This window comes from Acomys russatus, chromosome 2, assembly GCF_903995435.1.
Source record: "Acomys russatus chromosome 2, mAcoRus1.1, whole genome shotgun sequence".
NCBI classification, from domain to species: domain Eukaryota; kingdom Metazoa; phylum Chordata; class Mammalia; order Rodentia; family Muridae; genus Acomys; species Acomys russatus.
The window spans coordinates 23,274,340-23,290,698 of NC_067138.1; the positions used below are offsets into that span (position 1 = coordinate 23,274,340).

Consider the following 16,359-nt stretch of genomic DNA (forward strand, 5'->3'; position numbering starts at 1 on the left):
ATCTTGTTAAAACACACACTCTTGGGCTGAAGAGATAACTCAGAGGTTAAGAGTACTGTCTGCTCTTGGTCATGAGCGCAATTCCCAGCAATCACATGGTGGCTCACAACCATCTGTAATGAGATCTGGTACCTTCTTCTGGCCTGGAGGCATACATGCAGGCAAAACACTATACTTAATAAATAAATGACTAAATAAATAAATCATTGAAAAAAACCACACACACACACACACACACCTGCAGCCTAGAGGATAAGGAGAGATAAATAACCAGATATACATTGTACCACCTCTGTACCAATGCAGGGAGGTGTGTGTGTGTGTGTGTGTGTGTGTGTGTGTGTGTGCGCGCGCGCGCTTAGGAAGGGCAAACAGAGGCAAGGAACTGTTTCTTGGTTCTACATCTAGAACCCTGAGACCAAGAGCTACCATTTGGCATTACCTCTGCAAGTTAGTAAGACAGAATATAGTGGTTGGGGTGCTAAGCTTAACATTTCATCTCCTCTTATCTCCCCTGTGAACATGGATTTGAGCTGAGTGTCACGTGTCACCAGGTTCAACTGACAAGGATCCAGTAACCTACCCATTACAGATCAGTGATGGTACAAAAGCAGGCTGATAGACAATACTGAGAACAAAGGCACTGCGCGTTGGCAGTGTGCCCTACGAGAACCCAGGCATACCTCAGCAATGGCCGAGGCCAGCTAAAACATAGGTTAGAAGTCCAAGCTGTGCCACATCAGCAAGAGACTGGTATTTGCTAGAATGAGCAGCCAATAGCTGGAACATCAAAGATACATAGGGACGACAAGAAGGAAGCCAGAAGGCCGGGCGTGGTGGCGTATGCCTTTAATCCCAGCACTTAAAAAGACAGAGGCAGGTGGATGGGTCACTGTGAGTTCAAGGCCAGCCTGGTCTACAGAGTGAGTTTGGGACAGCCAAGGGTACACAGAGAGACCCTGTCTCAAAAAAAGACAAAGAAAAAAAAGGGGAAGGGGAGCCAGAGAGACACACTCTGAAAGTGGACATCCTTCCTCCATAAACTAAAATGTCAGCCCCAGTAAGACTGTGTGCTCAAGCAACATGATGGAGTAACACAGCCTGGGAATGTTTACTTGGATGAAATTAAGTGATCAACAGAGCTGAAGTCAAACAATTTCCTTCAGGATACACAGTAGTCAGGAACCTCCAGGAAAGAACAGACCAGAGAACACTTTCCAAGAGAAGGGCAGGAAATCCTACGTACACTAACTGGAATACTAGAACAAACCACAATTGTCTGTTTCACTTTAGTAATAGGGACATGCCTGCTCTGAGCTGACGCACAGCTCAGAGGTTAAGATGACCTACTGTAGGGCTGGAGAGACAGCTCAACACTAGGGGTTCTTCTAAAGGACCCAGATTTAGTTCCTAGCACTCACATGACAACTCATAACTATCTGTAACTAGTTCTAGGGGATCGTTTTCTGGCTTCTGAGAGAACTAAACCCAGTTGGTACAGACATGCACACGAAATATCAATATAAAAACATACAAATAAAATGGGAAAAAACTTTAAAAAGACTGCCTGTGCAATCATGAACACAGGGTTTGAATCCTAGAACTATGCAAGAGGCTGTGTGTTCTGCACACATCTGTAATTCAAGCTGAGGGCAGGCACAGATAGATAGGGGTTTGCTGTCGACTTTTTGGCTTTTAGTAACATAGAAAACATCAGTACAGGTTCAAGGAAAGGCCCTGCCTTAAAGGAATAGGCATAGAGTGACAAAGGACATCTGAGGACACTCAACTACTTTTGTCCTCTATGGGCACATGAGTGTGCATGCACCACATGAATGGATACACATGCAAGTAAACAGGTTTTAAAGTGTTTGTTTTCCAGTAATGGTCACCAATAACACTACCAGCCATAGTCCTTGTATCTACTGTTTATAAAGTCCTCCAGCAAATATTGTGGCACTAAAACAAAACCAGAAAAACCTTTACCTTTAAGGTGAAGAAAGAGGTAAGACAGAGAAACATCTTAAAAATGAGGTGGAAAATAATAAATGTCCTAAGGCACTATGGGAATTTCAGGACAGTAGCTGTTAACATGGGTTGGGGACTTCAGAAATCTACAACATTTGAAGGTTTGTACAAAGCTAACGGTGCAGAGACTCAATGTCTATGCACACCCATCTGCAGGAGGGCTGGTGAGTTTCAGGAAATCCTCCAAAGGTACAGGTAAATAGGCAAAAAGCTGCACTAAAAAGAATTACTGTTATAGTAGCCAAAGAAAGCTGTTTTCTTCCTCGATGATGATGATGATGGGGTTTCACTGTGTAGACCTGGCTGGCCCTGAACTCACAGAGACCTACCTTCCTCTGCTGGGATTAGAGGTGTGCGCTGCCACCACTTAGCCTTTAGAAGGCTTTGTGAGGGTAGCTCATTCAAAAGAGGTAATACCTAGAGGTGTGGAGAGGAGAGGCGGTGGCTCCTGGTGAGGAAAGACCACCACACAGGTGAGGTGGGGACATTCGCCATACTTACTCCGGAAGCTCTCTGCCTCACTTACCGTGAACCTCTTCTTTTTCTCTCTGTGTTCGTCAGAGCTGGGAATGCTTACACTTGGGCAGCTCTCCTTGTAGTCCATGGTACAACCTCACTCACTGCATTGACTGTCTTGAAGGATGCAGAAATTCAGTCTGAAGTTTCCAAGTTCTCAGCAGTTACCATTAGCTAATCCGAAACAGGGAACCTCCTGAGGTAATGTTCATACTCCATCATGGAACCTTAACCAACACGAAAAAACATGGTTAGAAAACCAATTTAAAAAACAGCATTAGCCGGGTGTGGCGGTGCACACCTTTAATCCCAGGGAGGCAGAGGCAGGCAGATTGATACGAGTTCGAGGCCAGCCTGGTTTACAAAGTGAGTCTAGGACAGCCATGGCTAACACAGAGATACCCTGTCTCGGGGGGAGGGGGGGAAACCCAACCAAAAACCAAAAACCAAAGGCAGGTAGACTGATAATGAGTTCCAAGCCAGCTTGGTCTACAAAGGAAGACCCAAGAGTACCAAGGCTATACAGAGAAACCCTGTCTCAAAACAAACAAACAAAATGGGGGGAAACAAGCAGGAATAGATTAGCAGCCAATCAAGAGAGCTTGAGGGGGCTGGAGAGATGGCTCAGAGGTTAAGAGCACTGACTGTTCTTCCAAAGGTCATGAGTTCAATTCCCAGCAACCACATGTTGGCTCACAACCATCCATAATAAATAAGTAAATCTTAAAAAAGAGAGAGAGAGCTTGAGAACCATAATTCTAGAACCAATGTCAGGAGGCTGACAACTAACTTCCTACTTCCTTTATCTGCAGCGCCACAGTATCTGATGCCCTCATTTGGGGTGTGCGCGCGAACGCACACACAGACAGACACACACACACGCACGCACGCACGCACGCACACACACACACACACACACACACGCACGCACACAGACACACACACACACACACACACACACACGCATGCACACAGACACAAACACATACGCACGCACACAGACACACACAGAGACTTCATCCCAGATATGTAGAGATGGTTCAACAAATGAAAATGAGTAAATGTAATCTACTATGTAAATAAACTGAAAGGAAAAAAAACAAAACAAACCACATGACCATTAGATGCAGAAAAGGCCTTTGACAAAATTAAACCCCTCTTCATGATAAAAGAACTGGAGAGATTAGGGATACAGGGGGCATGCCTCAATATAATAAAGGCAATTGACAGCAAGCTGATAGCCAGCATCAAATTAAACAAGGAGAAACTCAAAAAATTCCACTAAAATCAGGAACAAGACAAGGTTGTCCGGTCTCCAAGCCAGACTACTCAGTACAGTAATGGAAGTCTTAAATAAAGCAATAAGACATCTGAAGGAGATCAAGGGGATAAAAAAATGAAAAGGAAGAAATCAAAATATCCTTATTTGCTATGATATGATACTATACATAAGTGACCCTAAAAAATTCCACCAGGGAACTCCTAAAGCTTATAAACCCTTTCAGCAAAATAGCTGAATACAAAATCAAGTTACACACACACACACACACACACACACACACACACACACAAATCAGTAGCCTCCTGTACGCAAATGACAAACAGACTGAGGAAGAAATAAGAGCAACTCCTTTTACCATAGTCTCAAATAATATAAACTATCTTGAGATAACTCTAACCATACAAGTAAACAGACTTGTATAATAAAAACTTCACATCTTTGAAGAAGGAAGTTGAAAAGACATCAGAAGATAAAAAGCTCTCCCACGCTCATGGACGGTAGAATTAACATAGTAAAAATAGCCATCTTACCAAAAGCAATCTACAGATTCAATGCAATCCATTTCAAAATACCAACACAAATTTTCCCAGATCTTCAAAGAACAATTCTCAGCTTCATATGGAGAAACACACACACATACACAAACCCAGAACAGTTAAAAGAATCCTGTACAACAAAAGAACTGCTGGTCATCTTACCATTCCAGATTTTCAAGTTAATAAAGACAGCATGGTACTGGCATAAAAGCAGACATGTTGATCAACGGAATAGAACTAAAGACCCAAACATAAATCCAAATACCTGATTTTTTTTTTTAAATTTAATGAAGAAGCCAGAAATACACACTGGAAAACAAGACAGCATCTTTACCAAATGGCGCTGGTCAAACTGGATTTCTGCATGTAGAAGAATGCAAATAGATCCATGTTTACAGCATGCACAACACTCTACGCCGAGCCAGGCGGTGGCAGCGCACACCTTTAATCTCAACACTTGGGAGGCAGAGGCAGGTGGATTTCTGTAAATTCAAAGACAGCCTGATCTACAGAGTAAGTTTCAGGACAGCCAGGGCTACACAGAGAAACCCTGTCTCAAAAAAACTAAAAATCAAAACCACAACCAAAACCACCTCAGGTCCAAATGGATCAAAAAGACCACAACATGAAACCAGACACCCTGAACCAGATAGAAGAGAAAGTGGGGAACAGCTTTGAACTCCTTAGCACAGGAGACAACTTCCTGGTTTGTCTTTAGCACAGACTAAGATCAACAAGAAACAAGTGGTACCTCGTGAAACTGAAAAGCTTCTGTAAGGCAAAGGACACCACCATTTTGGACAGAGCAGCAACCTACAGATGGGAGAAGTGTTGTAGAAAATACAAAAATTCTAATAATGTCTATTATTAAACTGGCCTATAATTATTATGGCAGTATTATCTAATCCATCACAATCAATAAAGACACAGACACCTGGTGTATTTTAGAACAGCCTCGTGTTGTCTGGGACTGAGCAGATATTAACCTTCTAAACTATCCTCATCGCTTCCCGGCCCCCATCCCAGGCCACCTACTTCAATCATCCCTATCTGCACTATTTCCCTTCATGATCCCCAAATTGCTAATGTTTGCCATCGGCACTGCTTCCCTCCATCCACACCGATGCAGCCATGTGCTTCTCTTCACGCTCATTAACCCGCCTCGACTTCTTCCTTCTTCCTCCTCCTGCACCTGTGTTCTCTACCTCCCTCACGGTCCCCAACCCTAAGCCTGCAAACCTTAACAACTCCCCTCTCTCCTCTGCCAAATCCCAAGCTTCAGCATTTTTTATTAGCCAATCAACTTTAAGTAGGTAGAGCAAGGTTTACATAACAAGGAAAGGTGTATGTGAGAATAATCCAATTTTAAAATGGGGTACATATCTAAATAAGAACTCTCAACAAACGAAATTCAAATGAAAGAGAAATGCTTTTAAAAATGTTCAAGGCCGGGCATGGTGGCACACACCTTTAATCCCAGCACTTGTGAGGCAGAAGCACGTGGATCGCTGTGAGTTTGAAGCCAGCCTGGTCTACAAAGTGAGTCCAGGACAGCCAAGGCTACACAGAGAGAACCCGTCTCGAAAAACAAACAAAACAAAACAAAAAAACAAAAAACAAAACAAAAAGATATAAAAATGTTCAATATCCTTGGCCACAGGGAAATGTTTATCAAAACTACTCTGAGATTCCATCTCACACTTGTCAGAATAGCTAAGATCAATAACACAAGTGACATCTCATGCTGGGGAGGATGAAGGGCAAGGGAGCACACATCCAATGCTGGTGGGAGTGCAAACTGGTACAGTCACTACAGAAATCGATATGGCAATTCGTTAGAAAGAAATCCATCTACTTCAAGCCCAACTACACCACTCTTGGGCATATACCCAAAAGATGCTTCATCTTACCAAAAAGACACTTACTCAGCCATGTTCAGTGCTGCTCTTTCATAATAGCCAGAAATTGGAAAAGAACCTCAGATGTGTCTCAACCAAAGAATGAATAAAGAAAATGTGGTACATTTACACAATGGAGTATTACTCAGCTGTTAAAAATAATGTCTCTGTTAAACTTGCAGGCGAATACATGGAACTAGAAAAAAATAATCTTGATGAGGTGGTGGGGGTGGGGCAGACGGGAACAGGAAGTTTGGGAGGGGGAGGGGAGATGTTATTGATGGGGGGAATACAGGGAGGGACAGCTAGTATTGAGGGGCATTTGAGGGATAATATAAAAGCCTTGTGTAATGGAAACTTCCTAAAATATATGAAGGTGATCCTAATAGTCTACAAATAATGAGGAAAGTGGAGTTCCAACCGGCACTCTCTTGTCACCAGGTGAAGCTTCCAGTACTGGTACTGGGTTACATCCAACAGGTCCCATGGAAATCCCCAAACAACCCAGGTTGTCGCCAGGACAATAGGTTGCTCTCCGCAAACCCACAGCAAGGCCCCACCCACGCTGAAGACAACACCCAAACAACTCATACAACTTGGAGAGGCCCAGCTGGTACCTCTACAAAACCTGCATACCCACGTCTTTGTTATGGAAAAACACTCTGTGGTCTACCAAAAGAAAAACATAAATACACACCAACCCAGTCACAAAAACCTTTGATCTGTAATCTGTCCTGCTGGCAAAATATGCTACAGCAATGGTGGCACAAAGCTAGTGTGTGTAGGAGTAACCAACCAATGGCTGCTCTGACTCTATCTGTGAGATAGAACCCACACTGCTTGGGTGACCAACCAGTGACTAGATAGCCCAGAGATCTATGGTAAAACCAAACACTACTGGTCAAACAAACAAACAAAAAAACAAAAACAAAAAGCAAAGGATCTATAAGGTGACTTCTAATGATACTCTGATACATCCACAGCCTTGTTCAGCCATCATCAGAGAGGCTTCCTCCGGCAGCAGGTAGGAATTAATGCAGGGATGTAAGTCAGATATGGGGTGAGAAAGAGAGAGAGACCTTGGAACACAAAGCTCTAAATAGGATGTTTCCATCAAATCTCTCCTTTCAGAGCTCAGGGAGCCCCACAGAAAAGTGGCCAGAGGAGTAAGGGAACCAGAGGGAACGCAGGACACCAGGAGAACAAGGCCTTCTAACTCAAATGAACTCACAGAGACGAAAGCAGGAGGCACAGGGGGCCTATATGGGTATGCACCAGGTCATCTGTGCATAATTATAGTTCAATTTATTATTCCTGGGACTTATGAAGGTGAGAACTCACGGGTCTCTGACTCTTGTGATCTCTCTTGGGCGCCGTTCCTTCTGTTGATCTGCCCTGTCCAACTTCATTATGATGGTTTCTGTTTTTATCTTAGTATATTTTATTTAGTTAGTTATTTAGTTAGGTTTGTCTGTTATCTCTTAGAAACCTCTTTTTTTTTCTCTCTAATGATAGACAGAAAGGAGTAGATCCGGATGGGGGAGGAGGTGGAGAGAAACTGAAAGGAGTAGAGCGAGGGGAAACTGCAATAGATTAAATGATAAAAGAATCTACTTTTAGTAAAAGGGGGAAAAAAGGGCTTAAAACAACAGGACACATATTGGTAATAACCCTTCTGTGGAGGGAGAGGATCGCACAGTGGCATGCAAGGTGTCACAGGATAAGTGCAAATAGATGGCAATGTTAAAAATTCAAGTGGCTGAAGCCAAGCATGATGCCACACACCTGTAATCCCAGCACTCGGGAGGCAGAGGCAGGCGGATCTCTGTGAGTTCAAGGCCATCCTGGTCTACAAAGTGAGTCTAGGCCATCCAAGGCTACACAGAGAAACCCTATCTTGAAAAACAAAATCAACCAAACAAACAAAAAAAAACCAAACAAAGAAACAAAAAAAATCAAGTGGCTAATGAAAGTGCTGACTTCAGAGATCCTAACAAGGGCTGAGGTTATTTCCAGCTATCCCTGAAGGTGTGCACAAAGCAAATGACTAGTTGAATGCAGCTGCTTCATAGAGTCTTTAATTTCTTATAGCTGCCAGCAGACAGGACTAAGAATGAAGGCCAGAAACTAATGGTGAGTGGTGAAGGACAATTAAACATGCTCCCATGTAGTCACAGATGCTAATGTAAGGGCACGTGTTGGGAAGCAGACTCTGGATGATATATGCAAGCCTCTGGGCAAGGTGAGCGAGGCTCAGGACGATGGCCTCCACTTCCACTCACGTGAACTTCCCAGTTCAACAAAGCTACCTGAACTGCTCCTCTAAGGACATGCGAACTTCCAATGCCTCCCCATCCCATCCTCCATGTGACCCTTTCAAGTTGTTTCCCAAGGAGATACCAATTTCCCCTGACTCATGTTCGCACTGTTCTGTATTATCACATCGCCCAATTGAGCTTACAAAGAAGTTTAAGACAAACTGAGAACATACTGAATGCAATGTAGAATCACTGTGACCCATGAAAAGGTCATGAACACATGCTGCTGATTTTTCTTCAGGGCCTTTCCCAAGAGTGACCTGCAGCCACCTCAGAGTGGATATCCACTCTAGAAAGGGAAACAGGAAACCCTTCCAAAGGTTATTGGACACCATCTCTGAACTGACACTGTGTTCTAGTCAGAGTGGAGCTCCTAAAGATGGTGTAAAAGATAATGTTGAATCTTGGTGGGTCCATGGAACCATAGATTCCTCTTGTGTCTGTTTCCCTTGTTCTAGAATTTTACTAGAAATATATAAATACATAATATATGTATATATAGATATATATGTATACACACACACACACACACACACACACACACTGGATCCTCATCCTACCAGAAAGGCTATTACAGGAGAAAGAGCCTTGTCCAAAGCTCTGAGAAGCATCAAGAGAGGAGTAAGAGTTGCTGAGCCTTCAGTTTGTCAGCAGCTACAGCCCATTTGGTTCCTGGCTTACAACCCTTAGGACCAACCACTCCATCCTTACTCCGCCCACTCTCCCTTGTGAGTTCAGAAACCAGCATCACTACCAAAAAGCTGACGACTCAGGAGTGTTGAATCCTATCACATCTCCATTTACAACTGCCTGCTTAGCTGGGCCAGAGCACAACGAATCTTGAGACATGACTATGGATTGCCAGAATCTAAGCAGGTGGTGCTACCAATTCCAGATGCAAGCCCAGATGAGGCACGCTGGGATGGTGACTGTTGGGCTAGTCCCTGAGAGCAAGTATACGGCTCATGACCTGATAAATGGTGTTTTTCTAAGAGCATCAGCAGAGACAGCAAGATGCAGTTTGCTATCACAAGACAGAAAGAGCAGTACCTACCATTCACTGTCATACCAGAGAGTTGCATTTGCATTGTGGTCATAATATAGTCCAGACTCTAGAGCAGTGGTTCTCAACCTGAGAGTTTCAACCCCTCTGGGGGTTGAATGACCCTTTCACAGGAGTCACCTATCAGATATTTACATTGAGATTTCTAACAGTAGCAAAATCCCAGGTATGATGTAGCAATGAAAATAATTTTATGGTTGGGCATCACCACAACACAAAGAACTATATCAAAGGGTCACGGCACTCGGAAGGTTGAGAACCACTGCTCTAGGGAGACCGTAATCATGTTGACTCTACAGGCCACCACATCGATGACATTAGCTTAATTGGCCCCAGTGAACAAGGAAAAGCAAACAGGAAGCCCCAGACACAGAGGATGGGAGGAAATGTCATAGAAGCTGGGGGAATCTACTAGACAGATGTTCCCTAGGGCTTCACTGCTCTGAGAAGTGAGACACAAGCAAAACCACCAACACTTCGTGTCTAGATGGGCTGCTCTGACCCACTTACTGAGAAACCCAGAAGAACTGCCAGTTTTTACTGACACCTACTCTATAAAACGGTGCTGTAATGATGAAAGCTGAGCTCTCCCCTGAGCCTCTGTCTTGTGACACTCCAGAGCGGGAAATGGTGCAGGAGGTAAGGATGGTTTGAGGTCTCTCAGACAAGCATTAAGAGAAGAGTGGAAGCTATGGACCCTTGGCATTTACCAACAGCTACTGTCCATGTGGTTCCCGGCTTGGTACTTGGCCTGGGAAGAGATCAGACAGCTCTTTGTGGACATTCAAGAGGCTGATAACAGGAACAGGAAATTAACAGGGCACTAGTTGAGTCACCAAATCAAACCACTGTGTATGTACAAGCAGCCTTCCACTCGGAATAGTAAAGGCATAACTGACTCTGGGCAGATCTGGATGGCTCAACTTTGTGTGCAGGGATAAGTGGCAGATTCCACTGGTAACAGGATTTAAACCAAGATGGTCTGGTGTTGGTTTCTTTTTTATCCATCTACCTTAGTGTCTCTACAATATGCACATGCACTCTACAGAGTCCTTCCTACAGGACCAATGGAGGAGACCTGTAAAGTGTGCGTGTGACACAGGGTTTTGCTGCCCAGGCTGGCCTTGAACTCCTGGCCACAAGTAACCGCACCTACCTCAGCCTCTTAAGTAGCTGGGCCCATAGGAGTATGCCACTGTGCCTGTCTTCCATGAACCTACCTTTAAGTAGTCAAAAGGAGAAGTAGGAACAAGTAACATTAGTTTCACCATGAATTTAATTCTTATTCCATAAAAGCCCAGCAATTAAAATTCTGAAGAAACATTCTCTGATGACACAAACAGAGTGGAATGAAAAGTGGACTGACCAAAACAAAAATTTCTTTAAAAAGCAAACGGGAAAACTTTTGGGAAAGAACAGGGAAAGTCATTCTGGTCGTGTGGGAGTAAAAATGGTTACGTTTTGGAGTTCGATGGTATTAGCTTTTAAAATAATAATAGTAACGACGACGAAAACACCATGAAAGGGATGCCCCTTCACTCTGCCAGCAGGCTGAAGACCATCTGTGCAGTTGTTCTTGGGGGCAGCTGGCCTACTGTGGCGTATGAGGCATGACTCCATTGAGACTAAGTCATTAAGATTCCAATTCACAGTGGAAAAACTAAGCTTACTATCCACTCATCGTCAACACAGCTGTGGCCAACAAGATGGAAAAAAGTAGGTGAGAAAAAGAAGACCTGTCACAGGCCAGCCAGGTCTGAAAAGGGACAGCTAATGCGGCAGGGCAACACAACAGCTAGTAAGTAGTCTCTAACAGCTCTCACCGGGGAGCAATTTGGCAACCGCTGAAGGTATTTTTAGTGGTCTATACTTGGAGGGGCCAGGAATGACGCACAGGATTACCCTATAGCAAAAAAACAAAAACAAAAAAAGGTCTGCTCCAATGTCAGTGCTGAGGTTGTGAAACTAGTGTTGGGGGCTAGGAAGCAATCTGCGGACAACACACTTGTTGTGAGACTGAGTGTGGGTGCCCAGCACTATTCGAATGAAGGAAGGAGTAGCAGTTTGACTGTAATACCAGTGTTTCCAAAAACACGGATCGAATCCTGGATCCAGTCCCAGAGCAAGCAGGCTAGTTGGACAGGCAGGTTCAATGAGCTCTGGTTCAAGTGAGAGACCTTGCCTCAATAAACAAAGTGGAAAACAACTGAAGAAGACTCCCAGCTTCAGGCTCTAGACTCCACCTGCATAGGCGGACACACACACACACACACACACACACACACACACACACACACACACACACAGAAACTGGTGTTTACTGAGCACTAACACAGGGGCTGTCCTAAGTACACACAGCAACCTGAGGCAAACATCATTATGCCCATTTTACAGACGAAGAAGAAAGCTAGGCTGTAATCACACAGCTATGGGTCACAGTACGCTGACCCAAGAGTACAGAACACCCACCACATCTCTCAAATTCTTGTGTCCCTGCACACTCATCATCTTCTTTTATTTCATCTGTGAAGATTTCAGAGTTTAGAAGCATCCCAGGTATCTGGAAGGCAACCAAGTTCCAGAAAACAAACCTTGCAGAAAATGCCTGCTTCTGATTCTGCCTCCTGGAAGGGTCAGAGATGAGGAAGCACCATTGCACCCCTGTCTCTCCCCTCTGAAAACAAGCCACATAAACACCTAACCAAGAGTTTGGTACAAAACAGGCTGAGTGCGGGCCTTATCATGGGGCAATCAAGGGCTGGTTATAAAACAGACAAGACCCAGAGAGCATGTCTCTCAGAAATTCATGCCCAGAACTGTAAAACTGGTCAAAGGCCCATGGCTTAGGTCACAGTGTAGAGGAGGTAATACTGCTGTTTTGCTAAGTAGGCAAATACTTTCTAAATTCAAATACTTCCTAAACTATGTTTATGTACACCGAGGTGTGCTGCTCTCAGCCCCGGGTCAGAGAACCTTCTGCGTTCAGAGGTCAGCAGTTAAAGCAGAGTCTCACAGTTGGTCAAAATGCTGATAATAACTGACAGTTGAATGACCAACCCTAAATAGGACATCAGACCAATCTCCACCTGAAGACTCAACAAGCATCACAAAGGAAGGAGCAGAAAGAATGAATGGATGTTGGAGCTGGAGGGTGGCAAAGAGTGCTATGAAATGCTGTCTTCTGGACACGGCGTTGCTATGGACTCAGGAGCTCATAGCCACTCTAGTTACACACCAAAGACCTGAACAAAATGGAGCCAGTGAACACTTCAGTATGGATGGGGGTGGAGCTCATGAGGCCCCACCCACCCCACCTGAGGAGCTATTGGCTGCTAATGGCTGCTGGAAGATGGTCATTTTTCTTTGGCAGGATGTACCTGATGGACTGTTGATACTCCAGTGGACAGCCACACATTCACGTGTGTATTAGGTGGCACTAATTGTACTCAGTGCGTTATTAAAAACAAACCAAACCCATGAAGTACTGAGGGGGATGTGTTCAGAAGAGTCTGGGGAAAGTTAAAGGAGGGGGAAATGATACAGATATGATCAAAATACACTGCAGGCATAAGGTTATTGTATAGTTTAAATTCTTATTTTTGTCTCATTGTTGTGTGAACACTACTCCCCAGTTGTCCCTGGTATGCCAATAAAGCAGCTTACAGCTGAGCAGGGCTGGACTTCCTGCTAGCCAGGGAGGAGGAGTTAGAGGAGGAAGTAGGGGATTCAATCACTGGTAGAGGTCTGCCTTTAAAGCCTGTATTTCTTCAGGGATCCTAAAGACTGGTGCAATACTGCCTAGCAAACCATACCGTATCTGAAGGCAGACACACTCATGAATTGTCAGTATCCATTCTTAAATGATAAAGTGAAGAGAGTCATTTTACGGCAAGGATTAAGGCTGGAAAAGCTACGAATGTCTGCAGTGTGACAGAACTGGAAACTGCTATTTGTGAACAAGGATGCCCAAAGCAGCTAAAGACCCAAGATGATACAAAGCAAACAAACAACCGAACATAGAGACAGACAGAGATAATTTAAAAGAAAATATAAACTATGCAGCTGGAAAATAAGCATATGAAAGGATATTCTTCATAACATATCATTGCAAAGATGCAAAATAAAATAATATTCCAGGGATACAGCTGGGATATGATGCTCCCTAGCTCATGCAAGGACCTGCATTAGATCCCCACTACAGGGGAGGGGAGGAAGAAGAGAGAGAAGCAGAAGGGAGCAGAGGTAAGTGATACCAATGGCCAATACCCAGAAAACTTAGACCACCAGACGCTCTGAGGAAGGAGCAACAGGAACTCCCACTCACTTCAGAAGACACTCTAATGGGAGTCTTACAAAACTAAAACATGGGGTTTGGAGCATCTGCTGCTCTTGTTGAAGACCTGAGCACAATTTCTAGCACCTAGGCTGGGCCGCTCATCTGCATATAACTTCAGTGTCAGGATATCTGAAATCCTCTTTGGGCCTCCCTGGGGGTTGTACACACTTGTGCATAGACACCACTATACAAATAAATCTGATGATGATGATGATGATAATGATGATAAGCCTATTTCCCTAGCTGGCAGCATGGAGGCCACACAATGCCTAGAATTACTGTAAAAGACACAATCCAGTAGTCATTTGTCAGGACTCTGGCAGCCTTTCCCAGAAAGTCCTGGAAGCAGAAAGTCCCTAAATGGGCAGCAAAGCCAAGCTGGCCAAGCATAAAGAGCTTTCTCCTTATCATGAAAACTGCCTCTATACAGAGTTGTTTTCACTGTACAGCACCTATACCTTCAGGGCAGGCTAGAGTTGGCTCCATTACCAAGAAAAAGGACACAAGTAGAAGCTCCTACAGTGTGGCCATCCAGGACCTGAAAATGGTAGCAAAGGACCAAGATGGAGGCCACAGGCTAACACCTCAGGGACAGAGGGATCAGGACAGAATCACCACGCAGGTGGCAGCTGCCAACATGAAGATGAGAGCAAAGGATGCTAAATTAATAAACTGTCTCATTCAAAACAAACAAACAAAACCTAAAAGCTAAAATTTTACACACACACACACACACACACACACACAAAATAAACCTGTAAATGGATGTCAGAATAGCTTTATTTGTAACTGCCCAAACTTAGAGGCAATCAAGATAGCCTTCAGTGGGTGACTGGATTAATAAATGGTGATACATACAAACAACGGAATATTTTTAATGCTAAAAAGAAATGAGCTGTTAAGCCAAAGGAAGACATGGGATGGGGGTGGGGGTGGCCTTAAACACCCATCACTAGGAGATACAAGTCTGAAACGGCTCCATCCTGTGCGATCCCATCTGACTGAAAGTAAGAGTTCAAAGCAGAGCTACAGGACAATAAAAATATCAGTGGCTGCAAGGGCAGCAGGGTGCAGAGACAGAGGTGGAGTACAGAACTTTAAAAGTAGAAAAGTAGGGCTGAGAGATGGCTCAGAGGTTAAGAGCACTGTTTGCTCTTCCAAAGGTCCTGAGCTCAATTCCCAGCAACCACATGGTGGCTCACAGCCATCTATAATAAGAGATCTGATGCCCTCTTCTGGTGTGTAGGTGTACATTAAGTCAGAGCACTGTATACATAATAAATAAATCTTTTTTTAAAAAAGAAAAGTATGAAAGTATAAAAGAATGCAGCATTATAACCTGTCCATATCCACACATTACATCAAGTGAGAAACCCTAATGTAAATTAATCCCTTTGGGTGGTTATGATGGTTTTATCAACTGATTAAGTGAAGCACTATGCTGGGAGAGGGTAGTAATGGGGGCCGGTTACAGTTATGGACAGACGGGATACCCACCTACCTCTAATTTGAGTAGGAAGCTAAAATTGGACACAGGGAGAATGAGAAGTCTGAATAATAAAAGCATACCCTAATTCACCTAGAAAATTAGGGGCAGAGGAGAAGATCGTTTCTAAGTAGGAAACAAGATGAGCAGCTTTTAAAATTGAACTGAGCTGGCTGTGGTGGTGCACACCTTTAATCCCAGCACTCGAGAGGCAGAGGCAGGTGGATCCCTGTGAATTGGAGGCCAGCCTGGTTGGTCTACAATGCGAGTCCAGGACAGCCACACAAGGCTACACAGAGAAACCCTGTCTCGAAAAACCAATAAAATAAAATTGAACTGAAAGCATCTTTCTAAGGGTTTCTAACTGCAAACCAATTGGCTACTTCCTATCTGAAATATTTCCACAGAAACAAAGCAAGTCTTTGTCCCATTGGCAAATTAGGTCTGCAGGGAACAGATTTTAAAACCTAACAGGATCCTGATGAAAGACACATAGTAACCTTCTCCTTTTCCCTTTCCGGGAGCTCCACGATGAATCAGTTACAACCTTTCCTGTTTTCCTTGCTAACACATCCTTCCTTCAATGCCTGCTCCCACCCCCTCTTTGATTTTTCCCTGTTCTCTTATCAGAGCCTTTCCCAATATTCCCTAAATTTGTTTTCTTTCCTTAGAGGCACCTTTACTGTTCTTGATTTGTGCTAATGAAAAGTGGCATATAGCTGGAACTAACACAATGAAAGTATGCATTTATCCATTTGATTAGGGTCCAAGAGCCTCAGGGGAAGAAGCCATGAGAGGCTGCCTACTCCCTGAAACTGGCTATTTTATTAAGGATAGGTAGGGAGGGAAAAAGAGTGAAGAGAGAGGCACAGTGGCCACTGAGAGCCCCTTGTACT

At 44.0% G+C, this 16,359-nt stretch overlaps 1 protein-coding gene across 1 annotated transcript in view; it reads right to left on the reverse strand.

The window, feature by feature from the left end:
- The window catches only part of Sgk3 (serum/glucocorticoid regulated kinase family member 3), a 109,132-nt gene that overhangs the window by 39,056 nt on the left and 53,717 nt on the right, over positions 1-16,359 (reverse strand). Inside the window, exon 2 of the mRNA XM_051159316.1 lies at positions 2,555-2,771. Within this exon, the coding sequence (XP_051015273.1) occupies positions 2,555-2,632 (78 nt within the window). The 5' untranslated portion in view covers positions 2,633-2,771. The remainder of the gene's footprint in view (positions 1-2,554; positions 2,772-16,359) is intronic.